At 41.0% G+C, this 22,769-nt stretch overlaps 1 protein-coding gene across 6 annotated transcripts in view; it reads right to left on the bottom strand.

The window, feature by feature from the left end:
* The window catches only part of ZNF280D (zinc finger protein 280D), a 79,523-nt gene that overhangs the window by 41,778 nt on the left and 14,976 nt on the right, over positions 1–22,769 (bottom strand). For 3 of the 6 annotated variants that reach the window (XM_075133058.1, XM_075133057.1, XM_048866181.2), the window contains 2 exons: positions 4,163–4,228; positions 3,691–4,061 (listed from right to left, as the gene is read on the bottom strand). The exons of 1 other annotated variant lie outside the window; for it this stretch is intronic. In XM_075133058.1, the coding sequence (XP_074989159.1) occupies positions 3,691–4,061; positions 4,163–4,228 (437 nt within the window). Of the gene's footprint in view, positions 1–3,690; positions 4,062–4,162; positions 4,229–5,745; positions 6,494–22,769 lie in introns of those variants that run through there. 2 more of the 6 variants (XM_048866186.2, XM_048866184.2) reach the window with 2 other exon arrangements.

Below are 22,769 nucleotides of genomic sequence, written 5' to 3'. Positions count from 1 at the left end.
GTGGGAATCTTTTTTTGTAAATTCCTTCAATGCAGACCCTGAATGACTCAAAGGAAAAACCCCTCAAGTCTTCCTTTCCTCAAACCAACTCCTCATCCAACCTTACCAAATTGAGACTGATCTTTAACAGCAGCTCTGAAAAAAATGAAAGTTATTCTTTTGGTTATGTTAAAAACATTACTAATGATTTGGGATTAATTTTCAGAGTTCTTTGACCTGTTCATTATCAACCTAAGCTTCAAGAAGGTGTGGAGGACTGTGCATACTGTCTACACTTGAAAGATGATGGGCCAGATCATGAGCTGATACAATAGCTCCATTGAAGTCTTTTATGTCCTAATACAAATCAACCATCTTACTATGGTTCTATAGCCACCAAGGCTCTATAGCCACATTTCCAAAATGTTACTGAAGTTAGCACCATTATTTTGGAGAGAATTCAAGATGCTTTTGTTGGGATGAATGGTAGCACATGTACATTTCCCAGCACACAATGAAGTTATCTGGCCAGGGAGAATGTAAAAAAGAGGTGAGATGGATATTCCTAGAGGCCATGATATCCTCTGAACTGCATGGTAGAATGACAACCTATGAAAACTCCATTTTCAAATATTCTTTTTGCACAAACTGGTTCAGTCATTTCATGTGCGGAATGAATCAATATCTTCCAATGCCTAGGAAGTCACAATCTCTGTTGGGTAGATACCTCAAAGCATGCTTTAAACACCAGTTTTATGACCTCAGCGAAAGGTCAGATGCAAGGTTGATATGAGTTCCTGCATCTGCAAATACAAAGAACAACCACCAGAGTTTAATACATGTTGATGTTTACACTTATAATCCATGTTTGTCATCTTGAGAACCTGATTTCAGCTAGGATCCCTGGCCACAACTTCTTAAAAGTAAGAATCTCTAGTCAGTGAAGAAACGGGACACACTGATACAAGTTAGTCAGAATACGCCTCTGCCTCATCACTGAACCTGTTCTCTGACTTGCCCAAGAACTGAAAAGTCTTACTGGAACCAAACCTCCATCTCAAAACTTGACCATGGAGACAGGAAGACTCCCAAAACTAGTGTGCTATGGTTGGCATGTCTTTTAAGGAGATTATTACCCTCCCAACAATCCTTAGGAGTTTGGTCCAGTATAGCCATAAATCCCTTATCTCTCAAAGAGTTGGGACTACTGTTGTTAAGTAATTAGCTTTAGCCAATCCATTTTATCAGCTGTGCCTAAAAGGGGGTCTCACACCAAAAGCAATCTAATTGACAAATTGCTGAGAACTGAAAATTTTGAATCTGGATTCTTCCATAATGAATCTGCAAGGAATTCAACTACTCAACACAAACAGACACTTTAATTGGTATCCTTGTCTAAAAGAAGACTTTATCCTAGATGGCTAAAGGGGGAGGGAGGGGAGAAGAACAGTAGATTTAGCAAATAATCTTAAGAAGGATACCAAATTTTCACATTTTAAAACGTTGATGCTAGCTACCTGCACTCAGATACTTTAATGGCGTAAACAAATTTCCCATTCAACAGGGGAATCAGTCATTTGTTTTTTACACTGAAAGTGTAGTCCTCTCTCTCGGATTTCTAGTCTAAGAAAGCTGTGACAACCACAGGTATCTGAATTTGTCTGGAATTTGGTTGCAGTGCCCATTACAATTTTCAGAAGTTGGATGAATGTGCTTCGCTACCTTGCATTTCCTCAGTAAAGTCCAAATTTTTAAAAAGTACTACTTTAAGTACCACCCTGCCCAGATGTCCTAAATTCAGTATATTTGAAGGAATGGTGCTCTTAGACCTGGGTACTAACTACAAATTCTTAGCAAACTGATTTCTCTCCTCTGATGATTTTTCCTCTACTGTGAAAAAATGTGACCTCTTTATCTCACTCATTGAGAATTTAACCTTCACCACTCAATCTCAGAAGGGTCTGTAGTAGTTTCATCCCTGTAGTTCTATCAATTTGGGGTCCTCTGACTCCTCATGGGGAAGATGGTCTTAGTATCACTCAGGCACACTTCCTCCTTTTCAAAGAAGCAGCCACATTACAAGATATGTATACTGACACTGCAACACATAGCTGCAGTGCATTACTGTTCCATCTATATTTTCCTTCTTTGTTCATTATTAGAGAAAGAAAAATATTGTGGGAAGGGGTGAAAGGCATAAGCAACTATTGCTATGATGGTCTTTTGCAAAGCAACACACAAAAGAGAATTTGCAACAAAAAACTAGAGAAAAGAATGCAGAAAGACTTAAGTGATGCTCTACCAGTAGCAAAACAAACAAAAAGTAAGCTATCAGTAGGGACAACCATTCTGTGAATACACAGAAATCCACAAATTCAGGGATTTAGGATCTTGAACAATTTTCTCACAAAAAAAACAAACTTTTGTTATTTTGTTTCTCTGAAAATGTGTATGGAACCTTCCCAAGTTTACAATTTCCACTAAATTTTGAGTTTAGTAAATTTATACTAAATTCTCCCTCCCTGCATCTTGAAATAATATCTAGCAACACATTTTAAGATTAATACCAACAAGAGAGGAAAAAAACAAGTTTACCGAACGCTACCACATATCTAGGGCCTGGTCTATACTACAGAGTTAGGTCGACGTAAGACAGCTTACATTAGCCTAACCTACTAAAATGTCACTCCCACTGATGTAACTCACCCACTACATTGACTTAATAACTCCACCCCCATGAGAGGCATAGAATCAATATCGATGTAGTTAGGTTGACACAGTGTCAGTATAGATGCTGCGTTGCTTACATCGACAGCTGCTGCCTTTCAGAAGCCATCCCACAATGCCCCATACTGACAGTTAAATTGGTGCGAGTCCTCCTGGTGAGGGGACACACCACCAAAACAAGGAGCGCAGCATGAACACGCAAAAGCAATTTAATTACCACCATGGCTGTACATTGACATAACTTAGGTCATTTGTAGTGTAGACAAAACCTAGGTATCAGCTTGTTTGCAACTTTTTAAACTGGATATAAAATAATGGCGCTGCAAACTCTAGCATACATACTGATGTCTATTCCATACACCCAGGCTACTGGACTACCAATTTGGTCACTCAGGCTATTTTCTCATTTTTCTACTTTTTTGTTCGAAAGCAGTAGTATTAAACATCCACTTCATTAAATTGCAGAATAATATTAAAATGAAAATTTCAAATTAGCATTCCTGTAGGAATAAATTAAACAATGGAAAACATTGCAAACGTTTTTAAAAAATATATGAGTAATTAATTATTTTTACAATTACATCATATAGAGAATCAAAATTTTACTAAAGCCCAGATCCTGCAAACACTTATGCACATGCAGAACTTTGTACACAAATATACCTTGTCCTGAAGACAATGTAATTACTCCTGTGTAAAGTTAACCAGCTGCCAGAGTCTCTGAAAAACTGAGGCCTTAAGCTTCAAACAAATTGAACAACATCAAACACAGTGTAGTAAAACGTCTATTTAATACTAAAGTTCCTGAAAGGGAACCTATGTGTCATAACATGTTTAGTAAATTTCTACAAAAACCACAAGGTTCTTTGAAACCAAAATTTAGTGAAGTGATGTGACTATACAATAAGCAATATCCACTTCTTGTACTTCATTAATTTAACTGCAATTAAACCTTAAGCTTTATAAGTTACTATAAGAATTTACCTGATTTAATATTATAGGTTGTGCTGTTACTGTAGCCACTGGCCTCGGTACGGGTTGACCCATTACAGGAATTGTAATATTTTTTGATACTGGCTGTGTCGTTACTGGAACGGTTACAGGTCTGCTAACAGGCTGTGATATTCCAGAATTTGACCCGGGTATCTGCTGAGCTGATAAACATCCAGCAACAGGTCTCTGTAGCGTCTGTGAAGTTCCTGAAACAGTCACTGATCTAGACAACGGTTGAACGGCTACAGAGCTAGTTGCAGGTCTGGATACAGACTGAAAGACTGGTGAAGCAGTGACAGCACCCGGATTGGATGCAGGAGTTGTATAGTGTTGACTGGCAGGCTTGAACGTAGTAACTGTACCTGTTACACAGAATTCCAGAATAATCATTACATAGTATTACAGTTGGATGTTTCATTAAGTTTTTTTTTTTTTAAATTACCATATTAGGACAATGTAGTACCTCTACTAGGTGCACCATTCTGTATCCCCGTTCGTGATGAGCTGAGGTTGACTCTGTTCAATATATCTGTTAAAAGTTACATTTGTGTCTTAATTCCAGTGACAAGTTACAAAAACTGAAGTGAAGTTAAAATAAAAACAAAAATTAAAAGCAGCATTATATGTGAAGGTAGCAAAAGCCAACAGATTTTTTTCAGTTAAAAACTTGAATGCCATTTCTAAAATAAACACCCAATAAAGCAATATGCATCATCATCCTATTTGTACAAATAAAGATCTTGAGACTCCTGATTTTTCTTCTTGAGAAAGTTAATTCACCAAATCATGTCAAATTTTAGTTCTCTAGAAATGTAGATAGGAAAGCAAAACTCTGCTACATAGAATTCATAAGTGTTTAGCTGTGTTAGTTATGTAGACCATTACACAAAAATTTAATGAAGACAATGGAAACAAATAAGAAAAGTGAATACATTCATAAATTATTTCTTAGAAAAAGTTTCTTGAATTCTGAAAAAACATTCCAAAAAGAGGAAGGAAACTCCCCGCTCCAAAACTAATTACTTTGCGTTTGGCAATTCAAGACAGATCGGGAGGAATAATTTGAACTACTTATTCTAAATTAACTATCAATTTACGAGAAAGATCTGATCATCATTGCAGAGAGCTCAATCTCCAACAGAAGAGAAAAATCCATAGTAGTATATTAGGCTGTACAAGGAACAAGATGGAGAGTACTACCAAAATATATACCATTATACAAATAAACGGCATACTCTCACCCTGTATACGGTTCAGTTATAGTCACTGCAACTCAAAGTTTGGAGCGGAAATAGAGGGGGTACAAAAACAAGCACTAAAAATTATGAATATGGAAAAAATATTATGAAGAGATTGGAATGATTGGAATCTTTTACCTTAGAGAGTAGATGAATAAAAGGGGGAAATGATAGGAGTATAAAAATAATGAATGGTATAGAGAAGCTAGATCAGGAACTTCTATTCAATCTCACTTGTAACATAAAGCGACACTGAAAGGTGGCAAATTCAAAACAAAAAAGAACACTTACACAAAATGCACAAGTAGTGTAAGTTAGTTTCACCATCAAGATATTGAGGCAAAGAATTTAGCAGGATTTATAAAAGATTAGATGTTTATATAACTAACAAGAATATACAGAAGTTAAAACAAAAAAATATTAACTATTAACTTCAGGGCATAAGCCAACCTCTAACTATTGGTAGTTAAAAGAAGCTTTTCCTGGGTGAAAATTATTCCTCAGCTGCCTACTGCAGAGTTTCTTCCTCTGAAACAACTGGTACTGCTTACTATTTGAGATAGGTTACTAGACTAGATGGACCTCTGGTCTGTTTCAGTATAGTAATCCATAAATTTATCATACCAGTACTCCTCTGGATGACATTACCTAAGACAGACAGACAGGCAGGCAGGCAGACAGAAAGAAAGAAACCACTTGCTAAAAGAGGATATATAGGCTTCCCCTGCCCACAAAACTAGCACAGCTCACTATATAAGCACCGTTTGGGAAAAGGTTAAGGAGGGGGAAAAAATGGTAATTTACTTACAATGTAACTGTTCTTTGAGACATGGTTCATAGGCGTATTCCATTCAGGAAACTATGAGCTTCTCCTCATTTTACTGAGCAATCCCCCGTAAGAAGCATCTGCCACATCGAGTGCCAACTGCACTGAGGTCTTGGCCACCAAGCGGCTTCTGCCAAGAAAGCCCGTAACTCCTCCCTTACATCTCCAGGCAGCTTGTCAGTGAACTTAGACATTGCATCCCAGTTTACAAAATCATGTTTTGCTAACAATTCCTGCTGGTTTCCTATGCATATTTGGAGAAAGGAAGCAGCAGATTCATTTGGCTATAATGTAGCCATGGTGGCATGTAAAATAGACTTCGATCTTGAATGGTCTCTTGCATGTCTTCTTTCTTCAGCAAGTGTCCATATGGAAAGGTTTAGCCTTCTTAAATCCCTCAAAATTGCATTTTCCAACCACATTCTTGGTGCTCTACTTTCTTCAACCACAGCTCCATAAAAATTCTGTAAAAGCGTACCTGCTTCTGTACTTTGGATGTTACCTCATCCCACTGCAGCCATCTTGTTCTCAAAAAGGTGCAAAACTACAACTTGCTAGGATCATCTAAATACTTCCTCATTTGTGACAAAAGTCAAACCAACAGATCTTGATACGTTGTAACTTTTGACACTGAAAACTTATTTCCTCTCCTCCAGTATTTTTAACAGCCATGTTTCTGCTCCACATAACAGAGTTGTCATTACTGGTGTGTTGAACACTTGTATCTTGGGTTGTTACACAGACATCCTGCCGGCCAAAGAGGTTTTTGAAGATGTTGAAATGACGCAGACACAAGACTGATCCTATGTGTAACTCCTTCAGCTATAGGACCTCCTGCTATCAACCAACTACCAAGATAGATAAAACGGTTTACCAATTCAGCATCATTACATGCAGCGTCAGTAGGCCATTCATGTCTGTTTTATCAGAGGTACACACAGCTTTGGTTTTATCATCATTGATCTTAAGTCCCATAGATTCTGCAGTTTTTTGCAGCTCTTCTAGCACCAGCTGTAGTTTGTCAATGGTCTCTCAGGGGGCATGGATCAGCATTCATCTCACACTCCTTGTCAGTACCCGGCCCAAGCCAGGGACACTAATGATCCAACAAGCATACCAAATTCAGTGATGAATCCTGGTCACGTGCCACCTGAGGCAAGTTCCACATACACTAAGAAGAATGGTCTCTGCAAGTAAGACAATATCATCCACATACTTAAGATCCTCCAAAGATTGATCTTTAAATTTCACTTCACCTACTTTGGGCTCAATCAGCTTTGTCATCAGATAGTCTATCAGAACTATAAACAGATGGTACATGTACCCCATGGGGTACACAGTGGACTTCCAGGGGATACATCAACACATCTAGAGATAGTTGCCTTGTTTTATAACAGGCTATTAAAAAGCACTAGCGAAATCAGAATTAATATTTCATACAGCCAAAATGAAAAAGTAAGTAATTTTTCCAAAATAGTGTCCGGTAACACTTTTGTATTTTTATGTCTGATTTTGTAAGCAAGTAGTTTTTAAGTGAGGTGAAACTTCGGGTACACAAGACAAATCAGATCCCTGAAAAGGATACAGTAGTCTGGAAAGAGACTTGAGAACTGCTGCGATAAACTACATAGGTGAGATTATGCGTACTGGGCATATTCTAGAGTCTAATGAAAACCAGTTTATAATACAAATATTGACCCTCACAGAGGTAAATACAGTTCTTCCACCAGGCATACTAAGTCCTCAGGCACTCCAGACTCATAGCAGTACCCACAGTGCTGATTCGTGCACCGAATCAAAAGTAAATGCAAAGTCTATAAATGTGGTATTAAACTTCCTTTTGTTTCTGTAATCATGTTTTCATTAACATTCTGCACAGTGTATATATATAAGACAGATTTTAGATCAGCCTGTACAGAATCCACACTGGCTGTCTCTCATTTTTGGGCTGAGACAGTATTTCAGTTAGTTCAGTAGTATAATCAAACATTTTCTCTGGGACTAAGAGCAGTGTTATTCCCTTATAGTTTGAGCAAACTGATCCCTCTCCTTTTTGCGGGATGATGCAGCCCCTCTTCTAATCTTCTGGAATATGACTGGTTTCCCAAACTTTTAAGACAGTTTTATGAAACTAGTAACCTAAACCCAGGCCACCACTTTTTAGGAGTTCTGATGAAATATTGTCAAGACCAGTTGGTTCACCATTTGGTAAATGTTTGACCATATGCATCACTTCCGCAAGTGTCAATTTCCTGTTTTCTGATGGGTTCCCTTTTGGATTAAGCTAAGTTCACATCTTTGTGGGGATCTGTTCATTAAAATCACAAAAGTGCTAACACCAATGCTTAAGTTGTGCATCAATATCTTGGAAGTATTCTCTGGAGAGAGGAGGAATAATTTTTTCTCCTAAGTCAAGTCTCTTGGATTTTCTCTTTGGGAATTGATTTGAATCTCCCTTGATGCAACCTCTCATTGACAGCACTGACCATGAAGGAGTTTGAGGCAGAGTGGGAACAAAAGTACCCGAAGCCTTGCATCGGAACATGATATAATGTGTCTGTATGCTTAGCTATTGGTGCCAAGGAGGCTGGTATGTGCCATAAGGTATTTTCTGGTTCCAAAAGAGCCCCATTCAGAAGGAGGGCTACCCTCCCAGGGGCTGCCACCTGAAAAACGGCCAAAACCTATCCTGAAGGACAACCCATCACTCTCACAGATCTTGGGAGACAGGCCAGTCCTTGCTTACAGACAGCCCCCCCAACCTGAAGCAAATACTCACCAGCAACCACACACCACACAACAGAACCACTAACCCAGGAACCTATCCTTGCAACAAAGCCCGTTGACAACTCTGTCCACATATCTACTCAGGGGACACCATCATAGGGCCTAATCACATCAGCCACACTATCAGAGGCTTGTTCATCTGCGCATCTACCAATGTGATATATGTCATCATGTTCCAGCAATGCCCCTCTGCCATGTACATTGGTCACACTGGACAGTCTCTACGTAAAAGAATCAATGGACACAAATCAGACATCAAGAATTATAACATTCAAAAACCAGCTGGAGAACACTTCAATCTCTTTGGTCACCCGCTTACAGACCTAAAAGTGGCAATTCTTCAACAAAAAAACTTCAAAAACAGACTCCAACGAGAGACTGCTGAATTGGAATTAATTTGCAAACTGGATACAATTAACTTAGGCTTGAATAAAGACTGGGAGTGGATGGGTCATTACACAAAGTAAAACTATTTCCTCATGTTTATTTCACGCTCCCCCCCACTGTTCCTCAGACGTTCTTGTCAACTGCTAGAAATGGCCCACCTTGATTATCACCACAAAAGGTTCCCCCCCCGCCCTGCTCTCCTGCTGGTAATAGCTCACCTTACCTGATCGCTCTTGTTACAGTGTGTATGGTAACACCCATTGTTTCATGTACTCTGTGTATATAAAATCTCCCCACTGTATTTTACATTGCATGTATCCGATGAAGTGAGCTGTGGCTCACGAAAGCTTATGCTCAAATAAATTTGTTAGTCTCTAAGGTGTCACAAATACTCCTTTTCTTTTTGCGGATACAGACTAACATGGCTGCTACTCTGAAACTTCTCTTGGACAAGCTCAGCTTGTATGCTCAACACTGCAGCCATCCTCTTCGATAGGTCCTGATAAGATTGAAAATCCTCTGGAACAGGGGAGGAGGAATCCGAAGTCATTGAGTCCTCTGGAAAGGACAACAAGTTAACCAAGGCCAGTGGGTCCTCTTGCGATACAACTGGTTCCTCAGTATCTGCACATGCTGCCAAAGTAAGTGGCTCCCCATGGTGTTTAGCAAAACAATCTGGTGAGCTTCCTCGCCAGCATGCAGATAACTGAAACCTGGAAAACCGTTACAGTGGCTCTTTAGGAATCCTTAGGTTGTGAAGAAGGGTGTAAGTCACAGGTGTGGTTGTAGTAACTTTATTGGAACAAAAGGGGCCCAAAGAGTCAAAGGTATTAACATGACTCGAACTGTGCAAAATTAAACACTGTTCAATAAGGTTCAGGGTTTGGTATAGAGACCTAAGCAGTGCTTAGTACCATGGCAAACACACCATTAAAAATACTTTAAACATTTTATTAAAGGCACAGAAAAGGACAATATTTAAAGCATTTGAAATGTACAGTAGTAAATACGGTTTTCATTTTAACAACAGTCGTTGTTTCCCTTAAGTGGAGGGTCTTTTAGAAGGGAAAAAAAAAAAAAGCCACCTTGTTCTACAATCTCTTGGATGGTATTAAAGATGGTAATAACTGTCCTTTTTGAGGAAAAGTGAAGAAATTAGCCGAGATTGGCTGGCGCTGTTGTTGTTAAAGTCAAACACCTTTTCCTAGAAGACAAAACAAGACAAAATACAAAAAGGGGAGAGAAAGTACAGCAAAGATAGAAAAAACAGCTTCTGTCTCTGATGTTGGCTTTTATTTGCAACCTCACTGCTAGAAAAAAACAGTGAGTACATGGTCTTATTAGCCACTCTGAGACCTGGAAAACTTGTGACAGCATCGGGCAGTTTAGGGCACTGCCTTTCTAGTCACAGACTTACAGCAATGTTGTAAAATATACAACCTTGGCTGGCTAAGCCAGACTCTTATTAAACAGAAGGAAAGAGGAGAAAGAGAAGTGAAGACATAAGGTGAGGAAGGAAAAGGACACATCAGGCGAAGAGAGGAGAGAAAGTGTCACATTCCAGATGGTGGTTGGGATTCAGTCGGAGCTGGTAGCAGAGGAGATGTCATCTGCATCCCTTTTCTCTGGCCTGGTCAGGACATCTCCCAGAATCAGGATGAAAAAGGTCCTTGGGTCCCAGGAGATGGTGAGGGTAGCAGCCATGATCGTGAAGCTCGGTCCTGTAGCCAAATTTTCTCCCAAAGTCTCTTAAGGACCCCAAGAAGGAGTAGAAAGTGGAATAGCCCATCCCCTCCTTATTTTGTCCACCGATTAGGCCTAATATCCTGACATACCAATTTTGGTTCATTGATTTCTGGTTCCACACTTTGTTTAATAAGCATGATCTTAACACAATTCTTGAGTTATGTCAAAAAACCTTTTGTTTGGACTAATTCAGTCTCTCTCTCACACACACACACCCCTTTTCTTACCAAAGATTTGTGGTTACAGCTTATTGTGACATTTTATTAACTTACAATCACTTTTTACAGATGAACCCACAATTAAGGCAAATCTGTAGGCCCAGTTACAACCAGGCCCAATTATTTACAGCAGCCAATACGAAGTAGGTCAAGATGAGCTATCTTTGCTGTATGAACAGTCCCATTCTTGATACAATGCTCTCCTTCAGGAGGTGGTCTAGAAGGCTTGATAGACTGACCAAGACTGTCAGAGGGAACAGTGACATGGAGGAAGACTCCAAACCCAACTGCAAGGAGCTATCTGAATAGTCAGCAGAAACTGGGGGTGCCAATCCTAAAGAGGCTACTAGGCACCTTTATTTATCTGTGGCCCATTGGAAAGAAGTCAATATCAGTGCTGATGCCAGCATAGTAGTCAATAGTGCAAACAAGCCCCAAGATGTGAAGAGAATCACATGGAGTCTTCGTATGAGGAAAGACCTTGCTGCTGCTGAAGTGCAAGTTGTGGCTGATGCCCAGTCTGAGGGCTACCCCAGTATTAAACCCAAGTGAGAAGATACATGCTTGTGCAGAGGCTGAAAAACATACCAGTACTGACATGGTGTGCATCAATGCCTATCACATCTTCGCTGTTTCTCTTAGTATCAACACTGACACCACTAACAGCCTCTGTTCTGAAGCCATGGACCCAGACGGACCACCACGAGCAGGAGGCACATCCACTGCCAAGGACTCCTGGCACCACAGGAGAGTTTGGGATGGAGAGTCAAAGCAAATCCTTTACTACCTCATAAGCTTGCAGGTCCGTTGGTACCAATGGGGCCAGAGCAGTATCTGTTGGTACCAGATTCAACAGCTGTCCCACAGGACAGTACCAGAATCAATGGTACAGTACCTATACGTTCCCATCATGGTACCACGGAGACAAGGGTCGACAACTTGGCTCTATCCTGAGTTCCTGAGAAGCAGGGGTGATTTTCCAAGTCCTCCTTCGAAGAAGAAGAAGAGTAGTCCTTCAATCTGGAGTGGCTCTGGTCTGTTTTATGGATCCTCTTTCAGAGTGGCCCTGGAGAGGAAGACTAATCCCTCTCTCTCTCTCTCTCTCTGATAAGAAGAGTCTGAGTACAGCAGTTTGTCAACGACCACTGCAGCCTCTGTAGCACCCCGAGAGGCAGGGTGATCCATCGACGGCCAGAAGACTGAGGCAGATCCTGTGCCATGAGGTGTTGCTTGAGGCTCAGAGCTCTAGAAATCTGCATTCTTTACCTGAAAGAAAGGCAGATTCTGCACATCTTTTTAATGTGTCCCGCACCAAGGCCAAAAAGCAGCACATGTGGGGGTCACTATTCAGAACAGACACCTCACATGACAGGCAGTACTTGCATCAAAAACTAACCACTGACTAAAAACAATCAAAACAGTAAAGAAAACTAGCTATTGGCAGGAACTAACACCTAATATTTAACAGGATTACCCAGACCAAAAAAAAAAAAAAAAAGTGAGGTAAACTGCATGGGGAACTCATACTCAGGCACAGGTGGTGAGAAGGCACTGGAGAGATCAGGGTGGTGTCAATCTTATATAATTTCAGAAGGAGCCAGGGTGCAGAGCACAGGCTCCTCCCCGATAGATACTGCTACAGAAAATTCTCTGACTCCAGCACACCAGGTGCACAAACATCTTAGTAGAATACACATATACAACTGCTTGAAGAAGAACAGTTTCTATGTTTAGATTCTTCTTTACTTATTTGTTAACCATGCTGAGATTAAGTAGCAGTATGGTAGGGCATGTTATCCTACAGTGCCTTAGGAGTAAAGGAAAGCCAAGAATTACATGGCTCAGCCACAAAATCATTCAATACAAACCCAGCCAGAAAAAATAATGTGCATAAAAAGGTATTTATACCTCTAGGTTACTGATATGAAAGTTAATATTTCTAAGTGTTCAAATACTGTAAGTTGGAAACTGACATACAACATGTTTCCGAATGTATCTGCTCCCAGCTTTTAAAGAAAGAAATCACTGAACTGGTAGAAATCACTGGTTAAGCACCTGCAACCAGAATCTGTTGAAGTGCTAAACCAGCTTTTGATATGATTAGCCTCTTTACCAGGTGCAAAGGAATATTTTCTTCATTTCAGTTTATTCTACTAGTTCAGATCAATGTTCAAAATTCATTCAAAGTTAAGAAACCAATTAAAAGCTCACCACACAGGAAAGCTTGTTTTTCTCTTCAATCTATGAATAAAAACTAGATGTGGAAGCCTGAGACCTACTAGTTCTAAAATGTTGAAGGACACAGCGACTAGAAATGATCAGTTCAATTCACTAACTACAGGTACTTCCTTTGTTTAGTAAATCAGTTAGTTTTAAAGGCAAAACAAGTTTTGATAAACCTTTTCTCTTATGTTTCCAGCACATTTAAAGTAGTTTTATTTAATTTAAAAAATGTTTGTGTATTTTAATTGAATCAGAATTTCCATCCAGAGAGCCTGACACATATCACAAGTAAAAAAATTAAATCATAAATAAGACATGCATCACCATTTTCTAAAATAAATGTAAAAATTAAGAAATAATGAATAAATATGGAGCTATATAATTACTTAAATAAATGTGTACAGACATAGCGTATCCTCCTGGTTATCAAAAAGAAGCACCAAATTTACTGTAAATGTTATATCTAGTTGCAAGTCAAAATGTGTTAATGGTTACCAACCAATGAGAATAAACCTTTCTTTAGCAAAATAACTAAAAAGTACAAATACAAACACAATTAAAATTGATTTAAATCAAGCTTTCCTGTTTGTTTACTTAAATCATTATTTTTAAAAAAAAAAAAAATCAGTGATCTAAATTGCTTTGATTTAAATCAGTTTACCCTGGCGGTGAAACTGTAAACTATCTAATAAGAAATCATGTAGGATAATTAATGTATTATAATATACAAGCATACAAAACTGAGTTAAGATTGCATATTCCAGGTTAACTTTAGCATTTCTTACACATTTCCTAAACATTACTAATATGTTATATTTAAATAGTTAATTTTATTATGCTGATGAAAGCACCTGCCAAACATGAACAAATGTTAGCCGCAACCCATCTTACAAAAAAAATATCTGAAGTACAGAGAAGTTAAGTGATATGGCCTATGTTCCAAAGCAAAATGTCAGATCCAGAAACTGAAACCAGATTTTTTGGTTCACAGTCTCACACGCCAAGGTCTAACCAGCAGCTACCTAAGTACCTAGCAGGTTATTCATGCAAACTCTTTCAATTTGCCTCTGCTGTAAGAGGGACCAGAGGAGACGCCATACCTGATCAGAGCAGTAGATCATATATTCCAGTATCTTGTCTCAGATTATGGCCAGTACCAGATGGTTCAGAAGAAGGTACAAGAAACCCCATAGTGAATAAGTATGACTCAACATACTCCTAGATGTTTTTTTTCTTAACTATAGCCAATTAAAGCCTGGTTTATTCCCTAAATTATAAGAGTTTATAGCACTTACAAAAAGAACACACTTAATTAACTACAGTAACTGTGTAATATTCTTATTTTCAATATAAGTGCATTATACTTTAGAAAGAAAAATAAACCCTACTATCATAGCACTTCACTTTGGTGTCCTGGCCAACAAGTTCCACAGGTTAATTGTACATTACTACATAATTCAGAGTTTACTTTCATCAGTTTCTCATTTGTCATGTTTCAATTTCACTGAAAGCGTCCATGTACTTATGAGTAAGCAGGCGGACCCAATTTCCCTTCTATATATCGTTCACTTTTTATTCCTCTTTTTTGTCCCCTTTTAGCTCACCATGCTCTAAACCAGCGTGGGGAAGCTTTTTTCTATCAGGGGCCGCTGATAAAAATCAGTCGTGGGCCAGTCGTGGGGGGAGGGGTGTGTATGCAGAGACTCATGGCTCCCCTCCCCCCCCCCCCCCGTGGGGCGAGCCAGCACTCATGGCTCAGAAATGAGGGGTTCAGGATGTGAGAAGGGGCTCCAGGCTGGGGTGCGGGAGGGGTTGAGGATTCCAGCTGGGGGTGAGGCCTCGGAGTGGGGCTGGGTATGAGGGGTTTGGGGTGCAGGAGAGGACTCTGGGCTAGAGCTAAGGGAATTGGAGCGTGGGATGGGGTTCCGATCTGGGGCAGGGGGTTCAGGGTGCGGGCTCCGGCCAGGCGGCGCTTACCTGTCAGCGGTGTCAGCGGTGCAGCAGGGCTAAGGCAGGCTCGCTGCCTGCCCTGGCTCCGCACTGCCCCCAGAAGCAGTCGCCATGTCTGACCCCTAGGCGGAAGGGCCAGATAGCTCTGTGCGGCACCACCCCTGCAGGTCCCATTGTCCGAGAATCACAGCCAATGGGAGCTGCAGAGCCGGCACCGGCGCACAGAGCTTCCCTGATCACCCCTCCGCCTAGAAGCCACAGGGTCATGCCGGTTGCTTCCAGGAGCTGCACGGAGCCAACTGGACTTTTAACGGCCTAACAACCCCCGCTTTCCCCCGCACTGAGGTGAGCCAGCACTCGCGGCTCCAGCCCCACAGGGGGCGCCGAGACTTAGGACTTCCAACCCATGGCACGGAGACTAGCCACAGGCTGGATTAAATGGGCTGGATCTGGCCCGCAGGCTGTAGGTTCCCCACCCCTGGTCCTTCTTCAGAAGGAAGCATTTCAGTGTATTTAGTTGCTTTTTTCCCTGGACCTCTTCTACTTCTGCTAGATTTTTTTAAATAGAATTAACAGAACTCAATACAGTACTCCAAGTGAGCATATACAAATGATTCATGCAATGGCTTTATAAAATATTTTCAGTATTACAGTCTATCCCATTCCTTATGCCTCCTAACATTTTGTTCGCTTTTATGGCCCCTTGTGCACAATTAGCAGAGGTTTTCATTTACCAGTCCTCAATGATTCCAAGTAGTCATTTGTTTTTCAAAGCATATTTAGAATTAACCAAGTAAAAGTAATTCAAATAATCTCCTCCAACGTGCAGTACTTTGGGTTTGTCAACAATTAATGTAATCAGCCCTACTAGGCCCATTCACGTAGCTTAGTCAGGTCTTTCTGAAGTTCCTGAGCCTTCTCTAGAATTGACAAAACATAATAATTTAGTTTAAAGGAAAAAAATCCTCATTTGCATGCTCTTTACCTGCTTGGTGCTGTACTCGGAAGCTACTGGACTGGAGCACTAGATACCGGCACATAATCCAGGGATTTGAGTCCTTCCGAAAGTTTAGCCACCACAAGGGCAAGTTGTCTGTGACCAGGGGTAAGGGACTATTCAGCAGATAATACCTGAGGAAATCTACTGCCCACTTGATAGCCAGAGCTTCCTTTTGATATATAATTGAATATGTTCTTTCCCTGGGGAACAACTTCCTGCTTAAAATATAGGATTGGGTGCTATTCTCCCTCAAAGTCCTGGACAGCACCACTGAAAGACTGATGTCAGATGCATCTGTATACAGAATAAACTGCCGGGTGAAGTTGGTGAGTACAGGCATCAAGCCCAGCCATGCCATCAGGTTATTATAAAAGCATCATCACACTGGTAATCTCAAAGGACACAGTTGGTACCTGTCTTTTAGCACATCCATTAGGGGAGCTGTGATTAATGCAAAGTTGAGGATGAACTGGCATAATGTCCCACCAGGCCTAGGAAGCAACATATGTGTCTCTTAGTCCAAGGCATGGGGCATGAGTTCAGCTTGTGGATACTAACAGGTTTCACAAAGCTTATTCCTACCCCCTATCCCATAAGTCGTTTCTGCCATGGCCAACTTACACTTTGCAGGGTTAGCTGTGAGACCAAGCCTCCTGTAGGGATGTCACTACTGCCCGTAGGTGCCATATGTGGTCTGCCCCCATATAGCTATATATGACAATGTTGCCAAAGTAAGCCTCAGCATATTGCTGGTGGGATCTGAGGATTCCATTCAAAGGCACTGGACAGTCACTGTCACTCCTTGCAGAGCGAACAACATAGTTTTAAAATGGAAATAGCCAAATGGGAACAGGAGGGGTGTGGTCTTCTACTGAGAGGATGGAGATTGGAAATCAGTCAGCAGCCCTTTGTAAGGTCAATCATAGTGAGATACTGCACTGGGCCCAACCACTCAGAGTTCATCCACCCTTGGCACTGGAGAGGCATCAAACTTTGTGATGGACTTGAGCTTGTGAACATCCCTACAAAAAAGGACCATGCCATCTACTTTCGGGTTCAGGACTATAGGGCTTCTCCAGACACTCTTAGACTCCTCAATGACCCCCATCCTCAGCACTGCCTGCACCGCTTCACGTATTGTGTCCCACACATCCTTTTTGGTAAAGGTCAGAGAATTCTTCCTAACGAGTTGCCATTGTGCTCTTTCCAGATGATGTTGTATCATGTGTGTGCTTCACAAACTTGTGAAGAATATCTGAGCAAAGTCTCTGATTACTTGCATCAAACAGGATCTTCTGATTTGGCAAAGCCACTATCAGCAGTACGCTTAAACACCATCCAAGGATGTTCCCCCTTGGAGTACATCTCAGCTCTAAAGCACTGCCGATGCATCTCTTTGCTGATGCCAAGGTAATCTAAAATAGCGGTCTTCACATGATTAAAGGTCACTGAGAGGCCAGCACCTCCTTCTCAAAATGGTGAGGAGTGCTTCCAGATCATCATGTGGGCCCATCTTAGTTAACTTCACCGACATGGGTGGCAGAGGTCCCTCTGGTGAACTGGTCCCTATGAGGCCTCCCTCGGATGTTCTTGCTGCTGGGAAATAATCTCTTTCAACAGCTGCTGCTGCTGCACTGCTTGGGCCTGTTTCTGGATTGTCCACTACTACAACATTTACTGCTGGAATTGCTGCTGCTGGTTGGCCTGCTGTTGTTGCCACTCCCACCATCCACTTACACCAGTGTTCAGGGTTCATCTTGTCTGAAGTACATATCAGCTGAGGCCACCTCTCGAGGGGCTGGTGAGGAACCTGTTTCTGCTTCATTGCCTTTTAATAGGCATAGAGCTTCATAGCTGTATCCTCCACCAATTGTGCTCAACTGGCCCTGGCGTTAGTGTCTGAATCTTTTGCCCCTGGGTCCCTTATGGTAGCCCCCGCTACTGGGCAATCTTACAGTTCTTGGCAGGAGTTCAGGTCACCTTCAGGTCTCTTCAGAGCCCAATTTAAAATTGCAAAAAGGCTACTATTCTGGGGTGTATTAATAGGAATGTCGTATGTAAGACACAGGTGGTAACTGTCCCACTCTACTTGGCACTAGTGAGTGCCAACTGCGTGCCACACTTTAGGAAAGATGCGGAGAAACTTCAGAGTCCAGACGAGAACAACAAAAATGATCAAAAGTTTAGAAAGCCTCACCTCTGAAGAAAAGTTAAAAAAACTGGGCTTGAGAAAAGAAGACTGAGGGGAACCTGGTCTTTATATATGTTAATGGCTCCTATGAAGAGGACAGTGGTTAATTATTTTCCATGTCCACTGAACGTCAGACAAGTAATGGGCTTAAGCTGCACCAAAGGACATTTTGGATAGATATTTGGAAAAACTTTCTAACTGTAAGGGAGGTTGTGGAATACCCAATATTGGAGAATTTTAAAAACAGGCTGGACAACCAATTCTCAGGGATGGTCTAGGTTTACTTGGTCCTGCCTCATTGCAGGGGGCTGAATCTGATGACCTCTGAAGGTCCTTTCCAGATCTACATTTCTACAATTCTATGATCTTTAACAAGACCCTATGTTGCCCTAAAGCATCCAGAAAATGCTCTTGATTAATAACTACAGCTATTTACATCAAATGGGACTACTCACATGAATAAAGACTGCTTTTAGGAGTAAGAGTTGCAGGATCAGGCCTTATGTTTGCAAATAAATGCTCGTGCAGACCTGTTGGCAAATCTTGTTATCTAACCATCAACATGAATTCCACTCTGGAATTCAAACTAAGGACTTGTGAAATGCTAGAAGAATCCATTCTGGCAGTTGCAGTTCACAAAGCATATTTTCACCTTCAGGCATTTTGGTATAAACATTTGGTTCATATTCTGCATGTCTGAAACATTTAATGGCTTGCACATAAGACATATCACTAAAAAGAATATAGATTCAGAATGAATAGTTTAAAAAAGGAAAACAAATTCCATGGAGGCCTATGACTGAATCCACCTCATCAATCTACAGCTTGTAATTTCAACGTGGACTTTTAATTTGTATTTTACTTCAACTAATCACTATCAAAACTTTATTTTTACAGTGTTGTAGCAAGCAAGTTTAATAAACTACATTTTATCTAAGAAATGTAAGTAGAATATTGTTTTTAGCTAACAGCAACAGCCTACAATTATATCATATAAGACTGTTATTGTGTCACATATCAAACTAAGCAGCACAGGGGCTGGTCAGTAATAGGATGAGCTGTAGGAAACTGTACAGGTAACTCAATAAATGGTACTCTTCCTTTCCAGACAAAGCTGAACTAATGCTGTTGTAGAGCAAAAGGGAGGAATTTACTGTGGGAGATGCTATTTCAGGTAGCATCTCCTCTTCTATTCTCTCAGACTTCCCATGCCACTTTGTACATTAGATGCATTAACCACTGTGTTCTGGACAAACCCAATGTTTAAAGTGTGGATATGTACTCCAAAAATACAAGTCCATACAAAAGTGATTAGAAATGGCTTCCTGCAGTTTCCCTAGTTGCCTCTCAATGATTCTACATCAAATTTGCTCAGTTTACAAGTAAAGAGGGATAAACACAATTGTGTTCATTCTGATGTGCTTAACACCAACAGTAATCAAGATTCTGAACATTGAAACCTTCTTATTGTGCTGATAATGAACAAGCCACAGAATGGTCCCTTGAAATGTGCATTAACTACTTATGCTAAGCAATCTGTTCCACCTTGTATTTAGCTGTGACACTCTGAGTATGTTTACCAGACTTGAAGATCTCTGTGTAAGCTCAAAAGCTTGTCCCTCTCATCAACAGAAGCTGATTCAAGAAGAGATATTACCTCACCCATCTTGTCTCTCTAATATGCCAGAGAAGAATCTCATTCACTCTCCCATAGCTATGTTCACTCTATTTGGCAGAGTAATTGTGTATTACCGACGCAGCCAGTCCATGGAGCAACAAGGGGGACAGAGTGTGGGAAGAACTGGATAAAGGCAGACACTATACGTCCATGCCTTGGATCCCAGTTCCTGGAGCGGAGTCTGGTTACATCAGAATTTCAGATTTCATTTAAAAGAAAGTATAGGCTTCATGAGATCAAAGAAAATCTTGAAGACACAACCCAAGTACAAGCAATGCAAAGAATTCTGCCTTACTCTGCAGACAGCCTGAAAGAATAGTTTTGTGGTGTGAAATACCCAGTGCATCTCAATGAGTTGTAATTCCAAAATCCACTGTTGTTGGAGGTTCCACCAATGTATCAACCCAACAGAGGACCCTGTGCATGGCAGAAGGAGAAGAGTACAGTGGTCCCAGTCCATCCACCCAAGCAGATACATGGATATAGAGGGCCCTCTCTGCTGCCAATACTGCCTCTTTGCAAGGAGATGGGAAACCTGCTCCTAAATCTCCTGCTCCCAGTGGGAGAGTTTCCCTGCTGTTGCTCCAAGGAAACAGAAAAGGGCCCCATGCCACTGCCTCTCTGGAAGAGGAGACAGACTTCCCACTGCTATCATTCCAAGTGTGGGGTACGAGCTCAGGATTTGAGCCACAGCAACCGTCACAGAGAACACCATGTCATGGTGTGCTTCGGGTCACAGATTGACTTAATCCAGGCCCAAGTACACAGCCAGAAACTTCTCCATTATAACCTGATTCTTCCAGTGATTTGCTGTATCACCTTGGGTAAGTCACTTAACGAATTCACTCTCTCTCTTTCCCTCTCTGTGAACTGGGAATTAACGTTGACCTACTTCACAGAGGTGACAGAGGATTGTTTAGTGTTTATACCGCACATACAACATGTACATTTCTTAATATTTTTATCTTTAAAAGAGAAATGGAAAGACAACAGTGAAATTGTCAATGAAAATTATTTTTTCCAAAGTTATAAATAAGAACTTTTCACTTAAAGAAAGCCCACACACTTATTAAGGAATGCCACTTCCTCACACTTATAGATAAGTTATGTCCTAATATTCATTTTGTTTCCCTAGACTCGTATGATCACTTTTTCAACATTATCAGATAGGAATATAGTCATTTGGGCTTGATCCAAAGTTCGGTGAAAAGAATGGGAAAGTGAAGTGAATGTTTCCATTGACTTCCGGGGGGGGAGGGGTCAGGCCCCTCATTCAGTTACATCTGGAAACAGTGTGCCTACAAAATAAGCAGTATTCCATGTTTTCAGTTTTTACCGATTTTCATTGATAAATTACTTGTTCTTTTATTAAAGTTCAGTTTTTACTGATTTACACCCCTTTAACAATCCACTCAGTATTTTTTCAGGTACTTATTTTTGTTAACCACTAAAGCTTCACGTGACTGTTGTATTCTGCAGCTCTGAGATTAAAGCAATTCCACAGTGTAAAACACAGAACACACACACACGATGGAGGTCAGAAAATCAAACAATGTTAATATTGTGCTGTGACTGGCTCACAAGGAGACACTGCCCGCCTATTTCTTTGTGTCACTTTAGTGTGGCACTGAATTTAAACGATCAATCCTCCACAGATAAAGATAGTTAATGCCCCTTATCCACCCGGTTACCTCCTGTAGTGCTAATCTCCTTACGGGTTTGGATGGACCAGCCTGGGTTCTTCTGGATCCCCACACAGCCATTCCCCCCTTTCTGTGGCTGGCTCCAGACTACCTCCAAAATGGCTTTTCCTCCTTCCTAGGCTCCCAGGGGAGGGCATCTCACTCCAGGAGCTTTCACCAGTGCTTTAATGAAAGAGAGGACACAGCATGATTGTGTCAATGAATTTGTGCATGCTCTTTGTTTTACCAGACCACCACTGTTAATAGCAGAGGAGCCTATTAGTGACTTTGTGAGACATTACTACAGCAGAAAAACCTTTCCAAATGCAGATAAACTCACTTGTAAATATCTGAAAGAAAATGACAACATGTTTGAGATGATGACATGTCTGAGATATACCAACTATCTTGGCAAAATGTAACCACAACTAACACAGATTCTGTTTCCTAGATGGCTAATTTTGCACAGGAGATTAAACTCAATCATAAACTGGAACTGCTACGTATTATCTGTCCTGCTCATCTGATTAACACTGCACTGTCAGCAGCTACTGCTACAGAAGAAATGAAAGACATGAAATCTTGCATCACTGGATTCAGGGCTGTCTTCAAGCCTGCAAACAAGTTCATAGAATCATAGAACCATAGAATATCAGGGCTGGAAGGGACCTCAGGAGGTCATCTAGTCCAATCCCCTGCTCAAAGCAGGACCAATCCCCAACTAAATCATCCCAGCCAGGGCTTTGGCAAGCCTGACCTTAAAAATATCTAAGGAAGGATATTCCACCACTTCCCTAGGTAACGCATTCCAGTGTTTCACCACCCTCTTAGTGAAAAAGTTTTGCCTAATGTCCAACCTAAACCTCCCCCACTGCAACTTGAGACCATTACTCCTTGTTCTGTCCTCTGCTACCACTGAGAACAGTCTAGATCCATCCTCTTTGGAACCCCCTTTCAGGTAGTTGAAAGGAGCTATCAAATCCCCCCTCATTCTTCTCTTCCGCAGACTAAACAATCCCAGTTCCCTCAACCTCTCCTCATAAGTCATGTGTTCCAGTCCCCTAATCATTTTTGTTGCCCTCCGCTGGACTCTAATTTTTCCACATCCTTCTTGTAGTGTGGGGCCCAAAATTGGACACACTAC

This window comes from Caretta caretta, chromosome 10 (assembly GCF_965140235.1).
Source record: "Caretta caretta isolate rCarCar2 chromosome 10, rCarCar1.hap1, whole genome shotgun sequence".
Lineage (NCBI taxonomy): Eukaryota > Metazoa > Chordata > Testudines > Cheloniidae > Caretta > Caretta caretta.
This window is presented reverse-complemented; position numbering and strand designations above follow the sequence as displayed.